Source organism: Stegostoma tigrinum, chromosome 4, assembly GCF_030684315.1.
Source record: "Stegostoma tigrinum isolate sSteTig4 chromosome 4, sSteTig4.hap1, whole genome shotgun sequence".
NCBI lineage: Eukaryota > Metazoa > Chordata > Chondrichthyes > Orectolobiformes > Stegostomatidae > Stegostoma > Stegostoma tigrinum.
Window position 1 is genome coordinate 109,772,475 of NC_081357.1, and position 21,504 is coordinate 109,793,978.

Sequence of the window (21,504 nt, forward strand, 5' to 3'; positions counted from 1 at the left end):
GTAATGGTGAATTGTCTTCTTGATCCACTGTAGCCTATTTTGTTGTAGATACACAATGCCTTTAGGGAGGCAGTTCCTGGATTTTGACTGAGCGAGCCTGAATGAACGGCAATAGGTCAGAATTGTGAGAAGCTTGGAAGGAAACTTACAGGCAGTTCCATGTATCTGCTGCCCTTGTCCTTCTCAATGATAGATCCCATGGGTTGCCACCATTTAAGGAGCCTTGGTGAATTACTGCATGCAAAAAATGTCACAATAATAGACCATTAATGAAATGGTGGTGGCTTTCCAGCAGCAGGTTGGGTGTAGAAAGGAGATAAAGATTTCATTCAATCTGGTAGGCACCACTCTTACTGTGGAAGGTTTCACACCTCACAGGCAACAGCCATAACCCATTGGTCCATATATTTACCTCTTCTGTCAACAATGAGGAGGTCTCAGTCTTGGACTGGGGTGGATGAGATTGGAAATCACACAACACCCGGTTACAGTCTAACAGATTTATTTGAAAACACAGGCTTTTGAGCCTCGCTCCTTCTCCAGGTGTTAGTGAAAGAGTTTCTGACACTACCTTTCTCAGAAACACCTGAAAGACTACAGCCTGATGTTCTGTCTTTTGCCAATGGAATGAAGGGGCATTGTGCCTCCCTACATTCATCTTCAATGTCCACCCTGGAAGCTAGCATTATTGATCTTTAGGTAATGGACAGCATTTCTATTGGACCTCCAGATTCTGGAGACCAACTGTTGCTCTTAGTCGGGCAGAGTTCTCAGATGCAGCAATTAATTGCCCACATCCTTCAAAATTAGCTTCTTGTTTCCACTGCTGATGCTTGAGAATTCCAGACCTAGCTTTCATGCAGACATTGAGGATGTGGTCCCATACTGAATGAGCTATGAATATCGTGAACATGCTCATCAATTTACGCTGCTCTGCCATTTGGACAAGTCTGGTAATTAAGAGTGAAATACTGCTTACAAGAACCAATTAAACAATGGAAACAATAAATGTTCAATCTCATTCTCGTATTTAATCTACTATTGTTAGAATCTTTTTAAATGTGAATTTCTTTTTAAATCTTATCTTTCCTTTTTGGTCTTTCTTGTTCCCTTTCTCTGCCCACTTTTACCCACTTCCATTATTCCAGTTTCTTTCACAATTATTAAAGCTTATTAGTTAAGGAGATAAAACTGGTTCCATTATTAACTAAGATTCTAGATGCATCAATTCCCGAAATGCCCAGCTATCATTCTCACACTTGTAACAAATTATCATGTAAGCATATTTGTGGTGAACAGTGGACAAATCATCTATTTATTGGAGCAGGCCATGGGATTGTCTAATCAAACAATATATACACGTTTATTTTTAACTAATTAGCCAATGGAGGCTGAGAAAATCATAAAATATAAAAATGCAGTGGACCGATACAGACACAAACTTTGGGACAATTTGTAGTAAATTGATTCTTTTCCATCATTATCCTTGAACAGAGAGCAATACACTTGAGAACCAGTTTTTTTTGTTTGTGCCATTGTGAACTTGGTAGTGTTAAACTTCTTTCAAATGATTCTAACTTAATATTGACTTAGCGAACAGCAAGGTATTGGAACTGTTGGCAGGCTTAAAGGTGAACAAATTTCCAGGTCTGGATGAATTGTGTCCCCAGCTACTATGCGAGGCAAGGGAGGAGACTTTTAATTCCTCTCTAGCCACAGGAAATGTACCAGAGGACTGGAGAACAGCTTATGTGCTTCTGATATTTAAGAAGGATTGTAGAGATAAGCCAGAGAATTACAGACCAGTAACTCTCACATCAGTGGCAGGGAAACTATTGGATAAAATTCTGAAGGAGAACATCTCTCTCCACTTGGAGATCCTAATCAGTGATAGTCAGCATAGCATTGTCAGAAGGAGGGTATGCCTATCAAATTTGATAACATTTTTTGAGGAGGTGAATAGGTACATAGATGTTTGTAGTGGAGTTGTAGTGGAGATCCAGTTTATATGGATTTCAGCAAAGCCTTTGATACAGAGGATACTTATCAAGAGAGCAAATGCATATGAGATACAGGGTAACTTGATAAAGTGAATTCAGAACTTTCCTAGTTATAGAAGACACAGAGTGTTGACAGAAGGCTATGTCCTAGTGACTGGAAGCCAGTGTTCATTTGAGTCCCATGCAGACCTGTGCTGGGTGCCTATTATTTGTCAGTTATATAAATAACTGAGATTACTGTGCGGGGGTTCAGATTAATAAATTTGTGGATGACACAAAGATTGGTTTGGCAGTTAACAATGAGATTGGGTGCCTTGGGCTACAAGAAGACACAAATGGGGTGATCAAGCGGGCAGATGAAAGTCAACCCTGAAAAGTGTGAGGTGATACACTTTGGAAGGAGTAATTTGACAAGAAAGTATTCAATAAATGGCATGACACCAGGAGTTCTGTGCAACAAAGGGACATTAGCATGTTTGTCCAAGATCTATGAAGGTCGAAAAGCATGTTAGTACAGTAGTGAACAAAGCTTATGGGACACTTGTCCTTATCAGTTGAGGCATAGATTTTAAAAACAGAGAGATCATGATGGAATTGGTGAGACTACAGCTAGAGTAATACATGTAGTTCTGGTCACCACATTACAAGAAGGATGTGTTTGACCGGAGGGGTGCAGAGGAGATTCAGCAGGATGCTATCTGGGGTAGAATATTTATGTGATAAGGAAAGGTTAGATAGGCTTGGGTCATTTTTGTTGAAGCAGAGAAGTCTGAGGGGCAATCTGATTGGGGTATACAAGATTGTGAGGGGCATGGATGGAGTGGATAGGGGCACTAGTTCAAGGTGAGGCACAGGAGGTTTCGGGAGGATGTGAGGAAAAACATTTTTATCCAGAGGTTGGTGACGGTCGGGAATGTGTTGCCTGGGATGTTGACAGCAATGAGTGGCCACACATCCTTTAGAAATTATCTGGATGAGCACTTGGCACGTCATAACATTCAAGACTCTGTGCGAAGTGCTTGTAATTGAGATTAGGTTTTTCTCATGTGTCAATGCAGATTCGATGGGCTGAAGGTCCCTTGTTCACTGTATGATTCGATGATTCTTATACTTGTTATATATTTTAATGAATTGTTACATCTCTCAAACATGAATTAACAGCAAAACTTTGCATACAGCAAATTACCAGAGTTTGAAAGAGTTTTTCTATAACCCACCCTCAGAAAAATTGACTGGGCTGGAGCTAGCGGTGTCATACCAGCAGATAATTAGTTGGTGCATAAGCTTTTCTCACCTATTTTTCTTCTAACTCATTTTGAACTGAAACATTCCGGGCCAGAAGCACTGGGTGCAGTACTGTACATAGCTCTGCTGTTTACATTTCCGGGTGAATGGTCTGTTGAGACTGGAAAAAGTCATATATGATTAATGACTACTCAGAAGAATAGCAGTGGCAGAGGGGGAAACTGGTGGAAAAAATTAGAAAAGCATACTTCTGCTTGAGAAGTCAGAAATTCATTCATCATTAGCTGCATACCATATTCATTTCAAGAAGAATGAACATTCATGGATATATCCAGGGATGGAAAATTCACCTGCTAGCAGGCAACAAGCTTTGTTGAAAATATGCATTTCTTTCACAAATAAGCTTTGAAATAATGTCAGGAATGCTTCGCGTATATATTTTTTAAACTATCAGCAGGGTTTGAATAGGTTTTGTTGTAAATGATAAACTAATCATTTGTGCTGATTAGCCTTTTCTCGTCACTATCAATAATTATATAATTTATTTCATTTGCCTCAGTTAATTTTGCAATAGCAATTTTTTATTCAAAGAAATATTGCAGAGAATGTCATGAGTAAGCTTTTGAGAAGGAATAGAACTTATTGAGTTTCAAAGTAGGTTAACATGGTAATTGGTGTTAGATTTATGCAAATTGATTAAGGGTGTACAGCACAGGCATTTGCCATAATGATGAATAAATGCATGTTCTCTCATCTTCAACACAAAGTTTTGGCCCCGATAGGCATTCTTTATTCAGTGCAGAGTGTCACTTTTATCAGAACTAATGGACAGCTCAATGGGAATAGGAAACATGATAGGAAGGTAAGAAATTAACATTATCTTGAAGATTGAATATATTTAATGAGGAATTAGTTTGTTTTTCATTATCAATTCACATGAGAAGTACTCAATTATTTGACTTGACTAGGTATTGCCATGTTGTAAAATCACTAGATCAGAAGATTTAGTGAGACTCTTTGCTCATCAGTCCTGTATAATTAAAAATTGTTGGTGAATTTCCCCTCAAAAGTGCCTGAGTTACAATTCTTGGTCACAAAGACGAGGAAAATGGAATGGAGAACTGTGACACTGAGATTACCTGAAGTTTTCTCATTGTTTCAGGAATCTTGAGAGATCCCAGGGAGGAAATACTTTATTGTCAGCAATAGGTGTAGATTGAGGTACTAGTACATAGAATCCACCAGATCCTCTTTTTTTTGATATAACCTACTTTATTTCCAAAGTGTACTGCAGTGTAAAGAGAAATATGTTGAAAAGAATATCCTACTTTGTTCAGTCTTTTGGTGTTTATTTCTGAGCTATTTGTGATTTATATAAAGATTAAAAGCCCATAGTTAGTATGTAAGATGTTGGGATCATTTTATGTCTTTAGAAAGTGTTAATATTTTAATTGTACTGTAATTTGATTTGCAATTTATCAAAGAACAGCTGGAACTAATCCAGTTTTCTGTATAATTTTGGCAGAAGTTTTGGCATTGTTGGATTTATCATATAAGCCTTCAAACTGTGTTCCTTAAATTGTGAGTGTTAGATAGTTTCTGTAGGTAACACTTGAACCTCTGAATCAGAAGGCTATGGTTTGAAAATGTGTGCCACGACTTAAACACGTATTACATATCGACACTCAGCACACAACTAAATGGGCAATGAGAGGGATGTGGAGACAGAGCTCCAGTATTTGAGGTGCATTATATGAATGTGACAATAGACCAAGGTCCTGCCTGCCTGTTTCAGCAAATGTAAAAGATCCTATCACACAATGTGAAGAAGAGCAAGAAGCTGTGGTAATGTTCTAGCTAACAGATTTCACTCAAGAACAGAAGCAGATTAAACAGTAAATCATCTCATTGACTGTCTATAGAAACTTACTGTGTAAATTGACTACTGCATTTGTTTTTATACATCGACACTTATTACCCTTCAAAAGAAAATAACTAATTGCATATGAAGTGCTTTGGCCCGTCTATAGAATCAATAAAATGATGTAGTTCATTCATTCGTGAAATAATCAAATCATTGATGATTCCACTGATGAATGGGACATTATCTAAATTATGTTGATTATGACAGAAAAGCTGGTATCTTCTTTATTTACAAAGCTTTATTTCTTTAAGAGACCAACTACTGGCATGGCAAGGCAGGTTGGGATTTGTAAATTTTATTAAAAGCCATGCCTATTATCTAATAAAGCAATTTGTGTCTTGTTGCAGGAATTGGAGTTCCCTGATCTGACAGCAGTATTGCATTGTATACATTCATTCATAGCAGCTAAAGTGGCAGCAGTGGATCCAGTATTCGTAGACAGCCTAAGTGTTGCACGGAAGTACATGTATAGCAGCTGAAAATCAAATTTCAATCACAAGCAAATGTATAGTATTCTTTTATATAGAATAACATGCTTTGTGTCTATACTGCTGTAAGGTGCACAGTGGGTAATGGAACCCAAGCAAGTCAAAGGTAGGGGGGATGATTTTGACTGCAGCTAGAGTGTAAAGTGGGTGATGTAAAATTGACCTGAATAAAATGAAGTGATACCTGGGAGAAATGTATAATGGACAAAGTCACAATCATCCCCATTGTGTTTTTAATTAGAGAGAGATTAAAACATTTTTGAGAGATATCTACAAAGCAAATTTCTTTATAATGGAAGTGAAATCTGTCCTTGGTGTGTGCAGCACTGTTTTGTGTTTTATTTTCCTTCTCAGATGAAGTCTGCAGCCTCCAGGTGCAAGTTGCAAAAATGGAAATCTGAGATTCAAATTTCATTGTACAATTTGTAGCTCACATGAAAGAAATATTCTGATGCAAAGTGTGTGCTTTTGCTTCTTGAAAATTCTTTATTTTTTCATTAGCAGCTGTGATTTTAATGTCATTCTTTATTCCTTCACAATCATGGTCAAGTGTTCATTTTCTTTGGTTTTGGGAATGATGAATTTAAACTTACTGGATTAGAATGAGGAGCAATTTTCTTGCTGAGAAGGTGGTAAGTCTTTGGATCTATGGGGTAATTTACTCAATTATTTAGCATGTTCAAGATAGAGGTCAATAGAATCATTACAGTGTGGAAGTAGGCTATTCAATCCATTGAGTCGAGACTAACCTTTCAAAACACACTCCATTCAGACCCATTCCCCCTACCCTGTACTTTCTGTGGCTAACCCACCTAACCTGCATATCTTTGGACTGTAAGAGGAAATCTGCACAGACAGGGGGAGAACATGCTGAACTTGCATAGACAGTCACCCAAAGCTAGAATTGAACCTTTGTTTCTTTCATTGTGAGGTAGCAGTGCTAACCAGTGAACCACCATAGCTTTCTGAATTCTAAAGACATCAAGGGACATGCTTGGAAGGGGGTGATTAGACACGTTATAATTGAATGGCAGAACAGTCTTGATGACTTGAATGACCCACACATCTGCTATACAAAAGAAAGTTTGCTTAAAGTTTTGTAAATTTGAATTATATTAAGAAATTTTTTGTTTGCATTGTCAATGTGGGAACTTCTTACTCACGGTATTGAGAAGATATCTTTTCATTTGATCAAGTAAATTTTTTTGGATGGAAAACATAGATATATAAACAATTGTGGGGATTATAGCTTGTTGAGAACTTACTCACTTCCTCCATTTTCTTACAAATACAATTCTGAATCACCGAAACAAATGTTCCCCTTATTTATGATAAAAGATTGAACAGAATAAAAAAGAAGTTGGATATTGCTTGAAGACTTATCCTCAAAGTCCAGTTAGTTTTTGATTTTCACTGCGCAGAACAATGGCATAGTCCACTGACTGGCCTCAAGATTAATGGATGCAAGCTGTAAAGGGTAAAATATAGGGGAACTGGCTAGTTCAGCAGAACATGATAATAAAATGTGAGGCTGGATGAACACAGCAGGCCAAGCAGCATCTCAGGAGCACAAAAGCTGACGTTTCGGGCCTAGACCCAGAACATGATGGGATTTATTTTTCTACTTTTTAGAACAATTCAAAACCTTACTAAAACAGCACAGACGTGAATTTAATAAAAAATACATCAACCATTACATTCAACATTGGAACAGCCAGATAAGTTACTAAAAATTTTTTTTAAACTTAATCCAAATCCTCAACAATCTGAGCGAGAAGATTGAGAGAATTTTATCTCGTATCATGAATTAGTTTCAGGAAACATGAATACTGTGACAATGTATAAAAAGTTGACAGTTTTAATCTTTCACTATTGGTTTCAGTGTGGGAAACTATGTATGGACTCAGCTGACTTGCGAAAAAAATGTCTATTAAAGAAAAGAGTCTCCAAAAGACATGAAATTAATCATTCCAAACTTGTCCTGTGTCATTGGTTTGCAAACATTATTTTCCTTATGCCAATGAAGGTTAAGTTTCATTCATTGATTAAGAATTGGCAAACAAGACAAATATAGATTTAAAGTAAATTAGATAATGTGCTAATATGTACTGATGATGACTAACAGTAATACAGATGCCTAAAATGGATAAATACTTCCTCTTCAAAGTTGCTAATGCTGGATAGAGAGATTTTGCTGGATAGTACATGGTGCTTTTGCCATATTTACATGAGCACTGTGTTCCGTCATTCATCGGTCTTAGTCCTCACTAAAAGTGAATATCACATGTAGATTTTGCAAACTTCCACTTGGTATCCCTTACCTTGAAGCAGAATAGAACTGAATTATTCTCCTTTATCTAATGTTCATCCATTCACTTTTGTTCAATTGATAGGACGCTTAGGAAGCAGAAGCTCACATGATTCCTCCTTCCAGCCTTTATTTGACACACTTGGACACAATACCTTGCACTAGGTAAAAGACAAGTAGATCCACGTTCCATCATATTCCACCTTTCCCACCTCAAGGAATATTGGGGCCTTATCTCTTATCTAACATTTACTAAAGTAGACTACATAAAAGTTTCAAAATTTGCTGACTTTGTTTTATTTGAAACAGAATCACAATAGTAAAAATAATAATCTTTATAAATGAACATTAGTGTGTCATGGTTAAAGGAGACTTGTACATTATAAAACATCTTTTGCCAACTAGGTGGCTGAACTGATCTCCCAGCAATGGATCAGAGATTATGGGAACTGCAGATGCTGGAGAATCCGAGATAACTAAGTGTGGAACTGGATGAACACAGCAGGCCAAGCAGTATCTTAGGAGCACAAAAGCTGACATTTCGGGCCTCAACCCTTTTCTGATGAAGGGCCTAGGCCTGAAACATCAGCTTTTGTGCTCCTAAGATGCTGCTTGGCCTGCTGTGTTCATCCAGCTTCACACTTTGTTATCCCAGCAATAGATGTTGCATTGTACTCAAACATTTTAATTTATAATATTAGAAATTTTAAAAATTTAAATCATAACAGAAGTACACATGTTCCTATTCCTGTTTTTTCTCATTTTTGTGACTAAACAGTGCCAGATTTTTGATGCAAAGTGAAGCAAGCATCATCAATATTTTTCATAGGCTATCGTATTGACAGTATTATCAATTATCAGGATTTTCAAAACTATTAAGCATATAAGGAATTGAGTCCAAGATCTTCTTCAAAGTTGCTCATGCTGGATAGAGAGATTTTGCTGGATAGTACATGGTGCTTTTACTATATTTACATGAGCACTGTGTTCCGTCATTCATCGGTCTTAGTCCTCACTAAAAGTGAATATCACATGTAGATTTTGCAAACTTCCACTTGCAATGTGGCATGTGATTGGATTAATGTTTAACATATTTAGAATTCTTCTCTCTGCTCCTTTAATGAAAGATTAAACCTGTTTAACATGATTGATTTGGTGCTTTTGTTCAAATAATTGAAATATTAATTGATAAACGGGAATGTGATAAAAATGCAGATTAGGATTTTCCAATGGCCAGATAGTGGTTGTTCTGGTACAGTTAGGGATTGATTGTGGGGACACTGTGCAATCCCTGTCAATAACACATGCTGAAAGAATTGCCTGCAAAGTTGAAGATTCTGCTGTGCAATCCCTCTATGCCTGGAACCGTCCAAAAGCCTCTGTTTAAATCAGACAGTCAGTTTATTTTGATGAAATTAAGTTAATGATTACTCAGGGAAAGTTAGGCTGTTGAATACATAGTCTAACACTTGAGTAACTATTCAACTAACTCCATACTTAGCTCACACGCTCTCGATTACAAATCGCCAGGCACCCACCACCACCCATTACTCCCCCCTGGCGACCCGAACTACTTTGACTCATTCCAGACCTAATGCCTCCTCCCTCTCTCTGACTGCTGTAAATGCTGCACCAGTTAACTGGCCCAGTTAATAACTTGCACCCTGGCACTGTGCACCTGTGCAGTTGGCAGACTACTCAGCTGGTATCCTACTTGTCCGGCACTCTACCCACCATCCTAATCCTGGCCCACTTAACAGCTTAAACACCAAGAACCCTATTACCTGGCACACCACTCTCTACTCATCTAGTAACTTGCCTTCCTGGCATCCTACCCAGCTGGCATCCTGCACACCCCTTGATATCAAAGCTGCATGCATTTGACCGAGTGTGGCACCAAGGAGCCCTGACAAAACTGGAATCAATGGGTATCAGGGGTCAAATACCCCAGTGGTTGGAGCCATATCTGACACATAGGAAGATGGTCGTGGTTGTGAGAGGTCAATTATCTCAGTTCCAGAATATTTCTGCAGGAGTTCCTCAGGGTAGTGTCCTACGCCCAACCATCTTCAGCTGCTTCATCACTGACCTTCCCTCCATCATAAGGTCAGAAGTGGGGATGTTCGCCAATGATTGCACAAAGTTCAGCACCATTTGTGACTCCTCACATACTGAAACAATCCATGTTCACATGCAACAAGATCTGGACAATATCCAGGCTTGCGCTGACAAGTGGCAAGTGACATTCATGCTACATAAATGCCAGGCAATGACCATCATCAATAAGAGGCAATCTAACCACCACCCCTTGACATTCAATGGTGTTACCATCACTGAATATGCCACTATCAATATACTGGAGGTTACCATTGGCCAGAAACTCAACAGGACTCACCACATTAATAGGCCAGAAGCTCAGAATACTGCGACAAGTAACTCACCTCCTGACTCCTCAAAGCCTCTCCACTATCTACCAGATACAAGTCAGGAGTGTGATGGAATACTCCCCACTTACCTGGATGGGTGCAGCCCCAACAACACTCAAGAAGCTTGATACTATCCAGGACAAAGCAGCCCGCTTGATTGGTACTACACCCACAAGCATCCACTCCCCCAATCACTGATGCTCAATAGCAGCAGTGTGTACTAACTACAAGATGCAGTGCAGAAATTTACCAAAGATCCTCAGACAGCACCTTCCAAACCCACAACCACTTCCATCTAGAAGGACAAGGGCAGCAGACATATGGGAAAACCACCACCTCCATGTTCCTGTCGAAGTCACTCACCATCCTGACTTGGAAATATATCGCCATTCCTTCACGGATCAAAATCCTGGAATCCCCTCCCTAATGGCCTTGTTGCTCAACTCACAGCAGGTGGATTGCAGTGGTTCATGAAGGCAGCTCACCACCGCCTTCTCAAGGGCAACTAGGGATAGGCAAGAAAAGCTGGCCAGCCAGTGATGCCCACACCCCACTAATGAATAAAACAAAACCCTAACCTCACGAGTGACTCATGTATTTATTGCTTGGCTGCTTCTGGATCTTTAAATGTCAGAAATTGGCTGTCAACAGATCTGAAAACGGAGCATGTTTTGCCTTTCCCTAACAATTTTGCAGTATGAGAGAACTGTCCGAATGGAGGTAGGCCTCCACGTATCTGAAGGAGCCCCGTCAGAAGCACATCGCTCGCTCCTTCCAGAGAAAAGAAGGAGCAGAGTGACAATCTGCATGAATTAATAAGGGCAACATGGTGAGACAGTGGTTAGCACTGCTGCCTCACAGCACCAGGGACCTGGGTTCAATTCCAGCTTCGGGCAATTGTGTGTGTGGAGTTTGCACGTTTTCCCTGTGTCTGCGTGGGTTTCATCTGGGTTCTCCAGTTACCTCCCACAGTCCAAAGATGTGCAGGTTAGATTGATTGGCCATGCTCAATTGCCCATGGTGTTCAGGGATTTGTAGATTAGGCAGGTCATAGGGGGATGGGTCTGAGTGAGATGTCTGAGGTCCGGTGTGGACTTGTTGGGCCAAAGGGCCTGTTTCCACACTGTGGGGATTCTATGATTTGAGAATGCAAAGTATAACAGTTTAGAAATAACTCTGCCCTGAGCTAATGGCCAAGGTTTTCGAAGCATGGCACTTTGTATGAGATTGCCACACTTAGGAAAACTAGCAGACGTGATTCTAAGCTAGCGTACCTTGTGTTGTCTTCCAAAACAACAGTCATATCAGCACCTTTGGACCTTTTGATCAACTGAATTAACGTCATCTTACTCATCTTACTCATGGAATTTCAATTGCAAATTGCTTCAGTTCACACGAGGACTCTGCAAACTCTTGCACTGGTTTTAAAAACATTGAATAGAAGCTCATCCTACTCATAATCCTGCCCATATTTTTGAAGTTTCTTCTCACTGTGAGCTTCAATAGGGACTCTTAAAATATGATGTATTTTTTAGACAAGGACATTTGAAGGCACATTTTTAAAAAATATTAATTTAGCATAAATCAATTTAACTTGGAAGTGGTTCTGTAAGGTATCTTTTAAATTAATTATCTGGAAGTTAAAATTAGGTTACTGTCATGCACTGGACTAGATGCTGATTAAAAATGCCTTTTTGTGGTAATAGACCTATTTTCAGCTTGATTAATTAAACTTCACCAGATTGCCATCCGTAAGTATATCAAAAACTTTTTTAGCACAATAATTTACAAAAAAAAATTAAAATACTGTCCGATTGTGTTGCTTCTTATGACTTTAGTTATGGTGAAATGCAAATACGTTTTGAGTGGAAGATTGAAAAATAAAACATTTTTCAACCTAGCATAAATTTGGATATAATTTTTTACCCATAATAATTAATTCCATGAGTTATTGTGATTAGTTGTTAACTAGCTAACGGTAATTCACAGAACTGTACCAGTCATATCACAAAAACCTCGAACTAATTTTGGCCAATTAAAGGGATTTGTAATGAATATATGTTGAGGTTAGTCAATAGGTCTCTAATATGTTGATTGATCAATGGTGGTATGTTCAGATAAGAGCCAAGATATTTAATGTGCAATTTAAATGGTATAGCAAAACCTTTCCATTTTCAAATTTATTTTAAAAACCATAAATGTAATTTTATCAGTTTCATGCTGAGGTGTAGGTGCTCAGTGAAATTGAAAAATGCTTCTTTACATTTTTGCTTATTAATCATTTAGAAAGATGGGAAAGTAGAATCAACTGCAATATGAATCTGTGATATCTCTGAATAGGATTGGCATCAACCAATCAGACTGAGACAGGCAGACTACAAACCTGGGAGTAAATATTGTAAGAGGAACAATTTAAAGATTATGCAATATCGATGCGTTTAAGAAAGGGCGATAAACATGAAGAAATGAGTACAACAGAATTAATTTTCTTCCAAGGTAATGAGACAGTACAAAGCTGAATTTCAGGGTATGCCATGAAAAGAAATCACCAGAACTAACTTTACAAACATCTTCGCTGCAAGACTGATGGGCAATCATCCCAAGTTTACATTGTTATTTTGCCAAATCTAAGGCCAACAGGCTAGGGGGAGCAGGATACCTTTAATGCCAATTTCTAAATTTCTGCATTTAGCTACTCCTATACAGATAGCAGATATACAGCTGCTAGACTTACCGTCTTATAATGATGGTCTGTGTACTATTATAGCAGAACTGAGCCAATATTTTGGAAAGTTTCATTCAAGTCTAAACAATTAATGTTTACAAATCAAAGTCGGTGATCAACACAACCTGAGTTCTTTTAAAATTCCAAAAGAAACATTGAATAATTCTAAAGAATTAAACTGTTTCATTTGTAGAGTAAAAGGACACAATGATGAGTTGTATGAGTAAACTCAGTAGTTGATCCTCACTTAATCTGTCTTAGTTAAAATGGAGTCAGTGCTGCAAGCAAAACCATATTTCTACTTTTTGAAGTGTTTGTTGAAATTTCAAGATGAGACACAGAAAAGGTATGGAAAATAAATGTTCTATTGCTCTCTACCTTAACCCAAGTCTTGGTAAAGCACCCATTAATGATCCAATTTGTCATTTTTGTTCCACACACCAATCAGGTTCTGTGGTCTCTGAATGAAATTGAAAAGTAGCCTCTGCCTCTGGGCAGTGTTATATTGCATCATATCCTGCTAGAAACTGTCTTAAGTATTTTGTTTAAGATCCAAATGACCATCAGGATAGGATTTTTTCATTCTAGTTGGAGTGAAAATTAAGTGTGACTGAAAGGCAAGCAGATAATTGTGCCATTCTATTTGTTTTTAGTCCTTAGGATTAATTATATTTAATGTTGATTAAATATTAATGGTGTCTTCAAAAACAAAATACTTTCAAATTAACCTAACCGTTGTAGAGAAATTCAGCCTGTAATATTGCAGCTTTATGTGGGTGCTGAGAGCGATAGTTTGCTATTAACCTCATTTGCCTAATTGTGACTAGATTTACCAATAAAAATTATTTTGGGCAGTTAGTTATTAAGCATAGAGATTTTCAAAGCATTGGCACTACCAATAGATCAAGAAAAAATTCATGTGGGACTTAATTATTTTGAGAAATCTGCTTATTATGAGTTGATGGGAAAACAGGAGAAATATATTAGCCCTGCAAGATTGAAATTAGATAAAGAAGATGTCTAAACACCACAGTTGGAAGTAATGAACCTGCTAAGATTTATGATCACAACAGGCCTCCCTTCCCTTGAAAAATACGATCCCATCTAAATTCCCTTAATTCTCAAGCAGCCTTAAATGAATGTGTTATCATCTCACAGATCCATTCTTGTCTCCTTTCCAACTCTCAGTTTCTATGTCTCCAAACAGTGTGAGACACTCAGATGGCATCAAATATCTCTGACCATAGGAATTCTTACTGCACTACATAATTAGGCCTATTAGACTTCCATACCATTCTTCTCTAATGCTTCTTTTCTGTTATCTAGCACTAAGCAGCACTGCTCACTCTGTTTTATTCTGCTCAATCATAACCAGGAGATTTCTGTCACTCTCAAATGCTGCAACACTACCTTGAAAATTCTCCAAAGATCAGCTCTTGATTCCATCCTCTTTTTTATCTACATGATGTTCAAAGGCAACATCTGTATGATCAGAGATAATGGAAACTGCAGATGCTGGAGAATCCGAGACAACAAAGTGTGGAGCAGGATGAACACAGCAGGCCAAGCAGCATCTTGGGAGCACAAAAGCTGACGTTTCAGGCCTAGACCCTTCATCAGAAAAGGGGGATGTGGAGACGATTCTGAAATAAATAGGGAGAGAGGGGGAGGCGGACCGAAGATGGATAGAGGAGAAGATAGGTGGAGAGGAGAGTGTGGGTGGGGAGGTAGGGAGGGGATAGGTCAGTCCGGGGAGGACGGGCAGGCCAAGGGGGTGGGATGAGGTTAGTAGGTAGGAAATGGAGGTGCGGCTTGAGGTGGGAGGAGGGGATAGGTGAGAAGAAGAACAGGTTAGGCAGGCGGGGATGAGCTTGGCTGGTTTTGGGATGCAGTGGGGAGAGGGGAGATTTTGAAGCTGGTGAAATCCACATTAATACCATTGAGTTGCAGGATTCCCAAGCGGAATATGAGTTGCTGTTCCTGCAACCTACGGGTGGCATCATTATGGCACTGCAGGAGGCCCAGGATGGACATGTTGTCTAAGGAATGGGAGGGGGAGTTGAAATGGTTCGCGACCGGGAGGAGCAGTTGTTTATTGTGAACTGAGCATAGATGTTCATGGATATCAGGTACACCATTCATCAATTCTATCCCCCATCTATTCTTTGTACTCCCCCATGTCTTTCTGTAAATTATACTGCTTCACTGACATTCAGCCTTGAATGTATTCAATATTGGGAAGATCAAAGTCATTATCTTTGTGCTCCCCCCAGTAGTAGGGTCATACCCTCACTGTTTACTATTGCCTGCTATATTAGACTGTTTAATGCTAAAACTGATTTTTCAGCTCGATATCCTCTTTATCACAAAATATTGCCTAATTTAAGTGAACAAATGCGATCTTCACCTGAGTTCATCTGCCAAGAAAACCGCATTTGTGCCTTTGTACATTCAGCCTTGATTTTTTCTAATACTTTCCTAGCTAACCTATACCTGGTCCATTTTCTGAAAACTCCAATACTCTGCTGTCCATATCCTATCATGCATCAAATCATGATTATCCTTGTTGGCCTAAATTAGTTTATCAATTTAGCCAACTTACTTGTCATCAATTTGCTAATCCTTGAAAAACAATTCCATGGGAATGGACAAGTCATTTCAGATTCACTGAGCAATTGCTTTATTGAGAACTTAATTATGGCAGGAGACTCTGAGGAGGAAAACAGAATAATTTAAGATATCCTCAAAACATCTCTGAAGAGGTCAAACGTTTCCACCAACTCATGGAGGGCCTTGGCTTGTTACCGACCAAAATGGCTTATTGATGAAGACACTGACACAATGACAGACTTCATAGGGAATAGAGGGACCATACACACCTCCAAACAATTCATCTAACCACATCTCCCACAAGTGACAGAGTTTACAGATTGCTCATGGGTCTTACCAGGTCTCACTGAACCAATTAAACTGGGATGGATGCAAGTCATCCTCAATCTCAAGAGATTGCCAAAGAAGAAGACAGTATTGGGTTTCTAGTCCTCAGTAGACAAGGAATGAAAATCTTTGCTTTCTGCCTTCAAGATCACATCTTTCCTTACCTATGTAATCATCACCAGGCTGACAACCAATTTCCCAACCTGGGCTTTTGGGCACCCTTTTAATTCCTCCACTTCATCATTGACAGCTTGAGTCCATCAGGCATTTACACTTTGGAATCACTTTCTCAACCCACAGCAGTTCTGTACCTCCTTCTCCTTCATTAAGACCTTTCTTAATACCCATTGTTCCATTTAGTCATTCTCCTGACCTTTTTCTCATTCATAGTGCTTTGTATTTTGTTTTACAATGTATGGATTTGGCAAATGTAGTTTGTTGTCATTTCTGTTATAGTTGAAGAGCAAGCGTATAGATCTCCCAACTGGCAGTGGATGGTTTTGGAACAAACATGGGCTGATAATGAACATGATAAATATTTAAATCAGTTTTCTCCAGAAAAAAATGAATGGTCATTTCAAAATGATTTCTTAGTACTTGGCCGTGAATTTATATCTTTAAAATACATTTGGAACACCAAATAATTTTTTATAGACCTGTTTGAATAGTGTTCCCCTTCCTATTTTGGCAGATGCATTAAAAGCTTAAATATATCCACCCTAATAGCATTGAGGGATGTCTGTTAATTACTTATAGGACAACATGCCAAAGACTAAAACCAGTCAAATCTTTATTCATTTACCCTGAAGTCCTGAACAACATTTTGCTCATGTTTTCTGGAGATTTTAATACACAATAGATTATAATAGATAAAGGCAGACATAATGAGTCCATTTAAAATAGTAAAGGGATTTGATGGAAGATAATCCTCTGTTAGGATAATCCAGAACAGGAAAGAACATTGAAGCCTCTAACAATGTTGTATAACGCTTACAACCTCTGCCAATGCCTGTCATATCTTCATGTTTGTATAAATTCATTCTGACTTCTGGAGCTATTTCACTACAAACTCATCTATTGATCTACTATTAAGATTATTTCCAAATGTTGCTGGACCCTGTTTGTACTATATTCGTGGGAAGTGCTGCCATATCAGTAATGAAAAACTGTAGTTAATTTGATTTTAATTTCGACAGGTGTTAATAAGGAAAAAAAAATTACCATATTAGTGCAGACTTTTCTTCACAACTGGAAAACAAGTAAGCCAAAGTTTAATTCCAAAAATGGTAAAGACACCTACTGCCCAAATTTTTGTCTGAAAGTATTGTTTTCAAATTTATTACCAGGATCAACCTATTTGTGAGAGATTTCAAGTTGTGTTATCTGAAGGTTAAGACATACTTGCATCAGATGAAATCTCTTGTTCTTACATCTTATCAGAGGTGCTTCAGTAGTCAGAAAAGGATTTTTATATGAATATCTCAAGCAATAAGATAACCTTTGAGAAGAGCAATTTCATGACAAAGCAGATGTTAAACAAGGGGTTATTGTTAGAGAAGATCCTCACATAAATTGTACTCAAGTGAACATTGGTAAACATTCTTCTCAAATACATTGGTTATTTGGGATGCAGTCTTATAGATTTCACTTCAATCAGGATTTTTAAACTGCAGCACAGTGTAATGAGTTTGACATTATTTTGTAACTCCCAGGAGATGAGGAGCTATGGGAAAGGAAAGGGATTTTATTCTCTATACACACAAATCAATAGCAGCTACGACACAGATATATTAAAAGTAATCACAAAGGTTAATGGAACATTGACCTGAATCTCCAAGGTTTAGAATACAAGGGGAAGAAAATAATGCTGATGTTGTATAAAGTCTTGGCCATACCCTTCTTGAAACATTGCCTTCGTGAGGCAATGTTGGCTTTGGAGTGAGTACAGGATATATTCACTCAAAAGTTACTGGGACTGAAAGGATTATTATTATTAATACATCTTGTATACATTTTGCTCATGTTTTCTTGGGATTTTAATATGTAACACATTATAATAAGTAAAGGCTGACATTATGAGTCCATTTAAAATAGTAAAGGGATTTGATGGAAGATAATCCTCTGTCAGGATGATCCAGAACAGGAAAGATCATGTTTAAATTGAAAGGTGAACTGGCATTTAAGAAACAAAATCGGAAACATTCTTTCACAGAAAAGTTATTGAAGTTTTCCTGAAAAGAGTGACATGGTTTTGAAGGTTTTGATCAGGACAAATGCAAGAATGCCAAATTGCAAGCAACCACAACAATGCTTACTACTACAGGAGAAAAGTGGTGCTGATTGGTTGGCACTTTTGTTGATGAGACATTGCCAATAAACTCCTTTGATGTTTCTATCAATCGACCACTTTAAGTTCAGGGAAACATTATAAGAAACCTCTTTTGCACATGTATATGAGCTTTCCACTATAATTTAACGGGCTTGTGAGAAATTTCCTGGTACTAATTCAGAAATAGGCTGTATATCATGTAATGTTGAAATATAATAGACTCCCTTGAGTGGATCATCCTGTACATTGTAATTGTGGCAATTTAAAAGTTAACTTAATGAAAGCAAGGTGGTTAAATAGAATTTCTGAAAATATTAGCCACAGGCAAAATCACTGCTAAAACCCAATTTGAAAAATTAAATCAAGTAGATCATGAGTTAGATTGAACCAGTGAATAAATAAAGCTAGATTGATATGAATCAATGTCGAGTATTAACTCAGCTTATAGATTGGCTGGTATTTTCTACCATACCCCGTACCTTCCGGTTTCTGTAATATAAGAAAGCACAGAAGAATGTGAAAAAGAATGAAGGATGAAGAGCCGAGAGTTTATATTTATGAAGAAAGACTTGAACAATGCTTTCTCTAGAAAAGAGATGGATGTGGATCTGGGAATTGAAGGAGAGCTATGGATGAGAGGGTAGTGGAGAAGGCTCCATCCAGTGGCATTAATCTCATGCAAGTCTTTTAAATTATGAAGGGTTTGATTGACGAGGCAGAGAGGTGACGTTTTCACCTGTATGGAAGACTAGAGTAGGGAAAATAAATCTATAACAGGTAGAGAAGAATAAAGTGATAAGATGAGTTGAAGTAGAGTCAAAGGTGGCTTTTGTGAATCAGTAAATAGAAGAATAGATAAGTTGAGCCAAATAGCCTGATGTATGTTGTAAATCTTTGCACTTTTGATAATCAACTTTAAGTTTAAAAGACAAGCAGAAGAATTGGAAATGTAAGAACTCTGGACTAAAAGCATACAGTGCTCTCAAATGGAAGGTTAGTTGGTCAGACAAGTTAATTTTCTGGATGCATTGCCTCAAAATAACTTGTTCTGTTGATGGTTCTCAGCCAGAATCTTTGTTTCTTTAAAATACTAGTGATACTTAAACTGTTAGAGATTTTCAACAGTTGCCATTTGGGTTGAAGAGAGTTCAATTAAGCTTAAGTGCCCTTGTCAGCACTACATGGACTTTCGTAATCCAAACAAGTGTTCACTCTGTTCATGTAAATTGAAGTATTTTCTTTATTCTGCATTGCTTTTTATTATTAATGCTGCACGTTTTGAGCTCATTCTGGGGAGGCAGTTTGTGATTGCTTTGGGTGTATAATCCAGTAGGTTTAGGTTATTTTCCATCTTGTGATTTCTCATTTAACTGTGCAATTTTTAAGAAAATGTTGTTTGTGTAATGTGATCCTGAGTACCATTCAGGTTGAGGCTTATTAATAGCAAGAGTTAACTGCTTAGTGCTGAACATGCATGAACCAAAGTACAGGCATGATGCTTCATTTGTTTGCCGTATTTTGCAACATTTGGAGAATTACCCTGAAGTGTTTCACACCTTTAAAATTTTCATTTGAAGGATTCAGATGAAAAAAAAGGTGCAGCAGTCAATAGCCATCATCAAAAATAATGTTTTAGTGTTGAAGTATGCATGCAATGATTCTGATCTATCCCTTTGTTTATAATCACAGTCATTGAACATCAGTTCAAAAATAATGGAGAATTAGTGGATTGGTGGAAACATTTACTACCAAATTAAACAGGAAATCTCTGTCCACAAGCTCAATGTAGTCAGCAAATGTGCCTAACATTAATATGAAGCTGAGAACATTTTCAACCAAAATAACATTGCATTGTAAGTCTGTTTCACTCATCTGTATTGCAGACTTTTTTTTATTTCTTTGCTCAAGTGAATAATTTGCTTTTGTGTTTGTGGACAGTTCTGATAATGCACCAATAATTTACATAGCAAAACTTAAACAAATATATTATTTTTTTCTGCACATATCTTTGCTTGGATTGATGCAAATAGGTTGTATTCTTATGACTAAAATGTTGAATATGCAATCAAATGGTGAATTGTGGCAATGTCTTTTATATTTGCACCATGTAGACAGTATTCATTGCTTGGGGTTTGAACCACAAGTTACAATACATGGGATATTATTTTTAAGCATTCACTCTATATTATTAAATGTAAATTCATTGGAAATATATATACTTTTTTGTAAACAAAATCTCTTTTATATGGTTCAACCTGTGTATGTATAGTGTAAATTTGAAGGAAAACAATCATTAGTAAATGGCTTGTACTTTTTTTGAAATTTAAAAGCAGCTTTGATGCTTATAAAAGAGCATTAATTTTGTACATTTTTTTTCCAATAAAGTGAATTTTATTAAAAAAAACAAACTGCTTATTTGTTTAAAATCGGAGATGTAAACTGAATATTAATCATCAGCATAAGTGGGAATCACAAAACAGTACTACTTATATACTAATGATCAGCTTGGAGACTGCAATATTGTATTATTCCATGACTCTGTAATACAAGGCTAGTCTTAGACAATTTGAAATCTGACCGAATGAGTTATGAGTATGAGCCTGTTCAGGCAGTCACGACACAACCGTTGAGCACCATCTTAATTCAAGATACATTTAAAATCTGTCACTCCAATTACGTACCATTTTTTTGTATTTTGTATTTCCTTTTCCCTTGTCATTACTTAGGTGGATTTCTGGATTAATACTTTCAACTCCCTTAGGGGAGGTGATGACCTATTGGTATGGTCACTGGTCTGTTAATCCAAAGACCCAGGTAATGTTCTGGGGACCAGAGTTTGAATCTGAATCTCTAAAACTGAATTCAATTTTATTGAATTCAATAAAAGTCTGGAATTAAGAATCTAATGATCATCATGAATCCATTGTCAATTGTGGAAGACCCCTTCTGTTTCATTAATGTCCTTGAGGGAAGGAAACTGCCAAATCTACCTGAGATAACAATGTGTGGAGCTGGATGAACACAGCGGGCATGCAGCATCATAGGAGCAGGAAAGCTGAGGTTTCGGGCCTAAACCCTTCATCAGAAATGGGGGAGGGGAAGGGGGTTCTGAAATAAATATG

General features: G+C 37.6%; 1 protein-coding gene across 1 annotated transcript in view; it reads left to right on the forward strand.

The window, feature by feature from the left end:
- Window positions 1-6,554, forward strand: part of sntg2 (syntrophin, gamma 2) — a 261,510-nt gene extending 254,956 nt beyond the window's left edge. Inside the window, exon 17 of the mRNA XM_059645706.1 lies at window positions 5,517-6,554. Within this exon, the coding sequence (XP_059501689.1) occupies window positions 5,517-5,648 (132 nt within the window). The 3' untranslated portion in view covers window positions 5,649-6,554. The remainder of the gene's footprint in view (window positions 1-5,516) is intronic.
- Window positions 6,555-21,504: the final 14,950 nt, after the last annotated feature.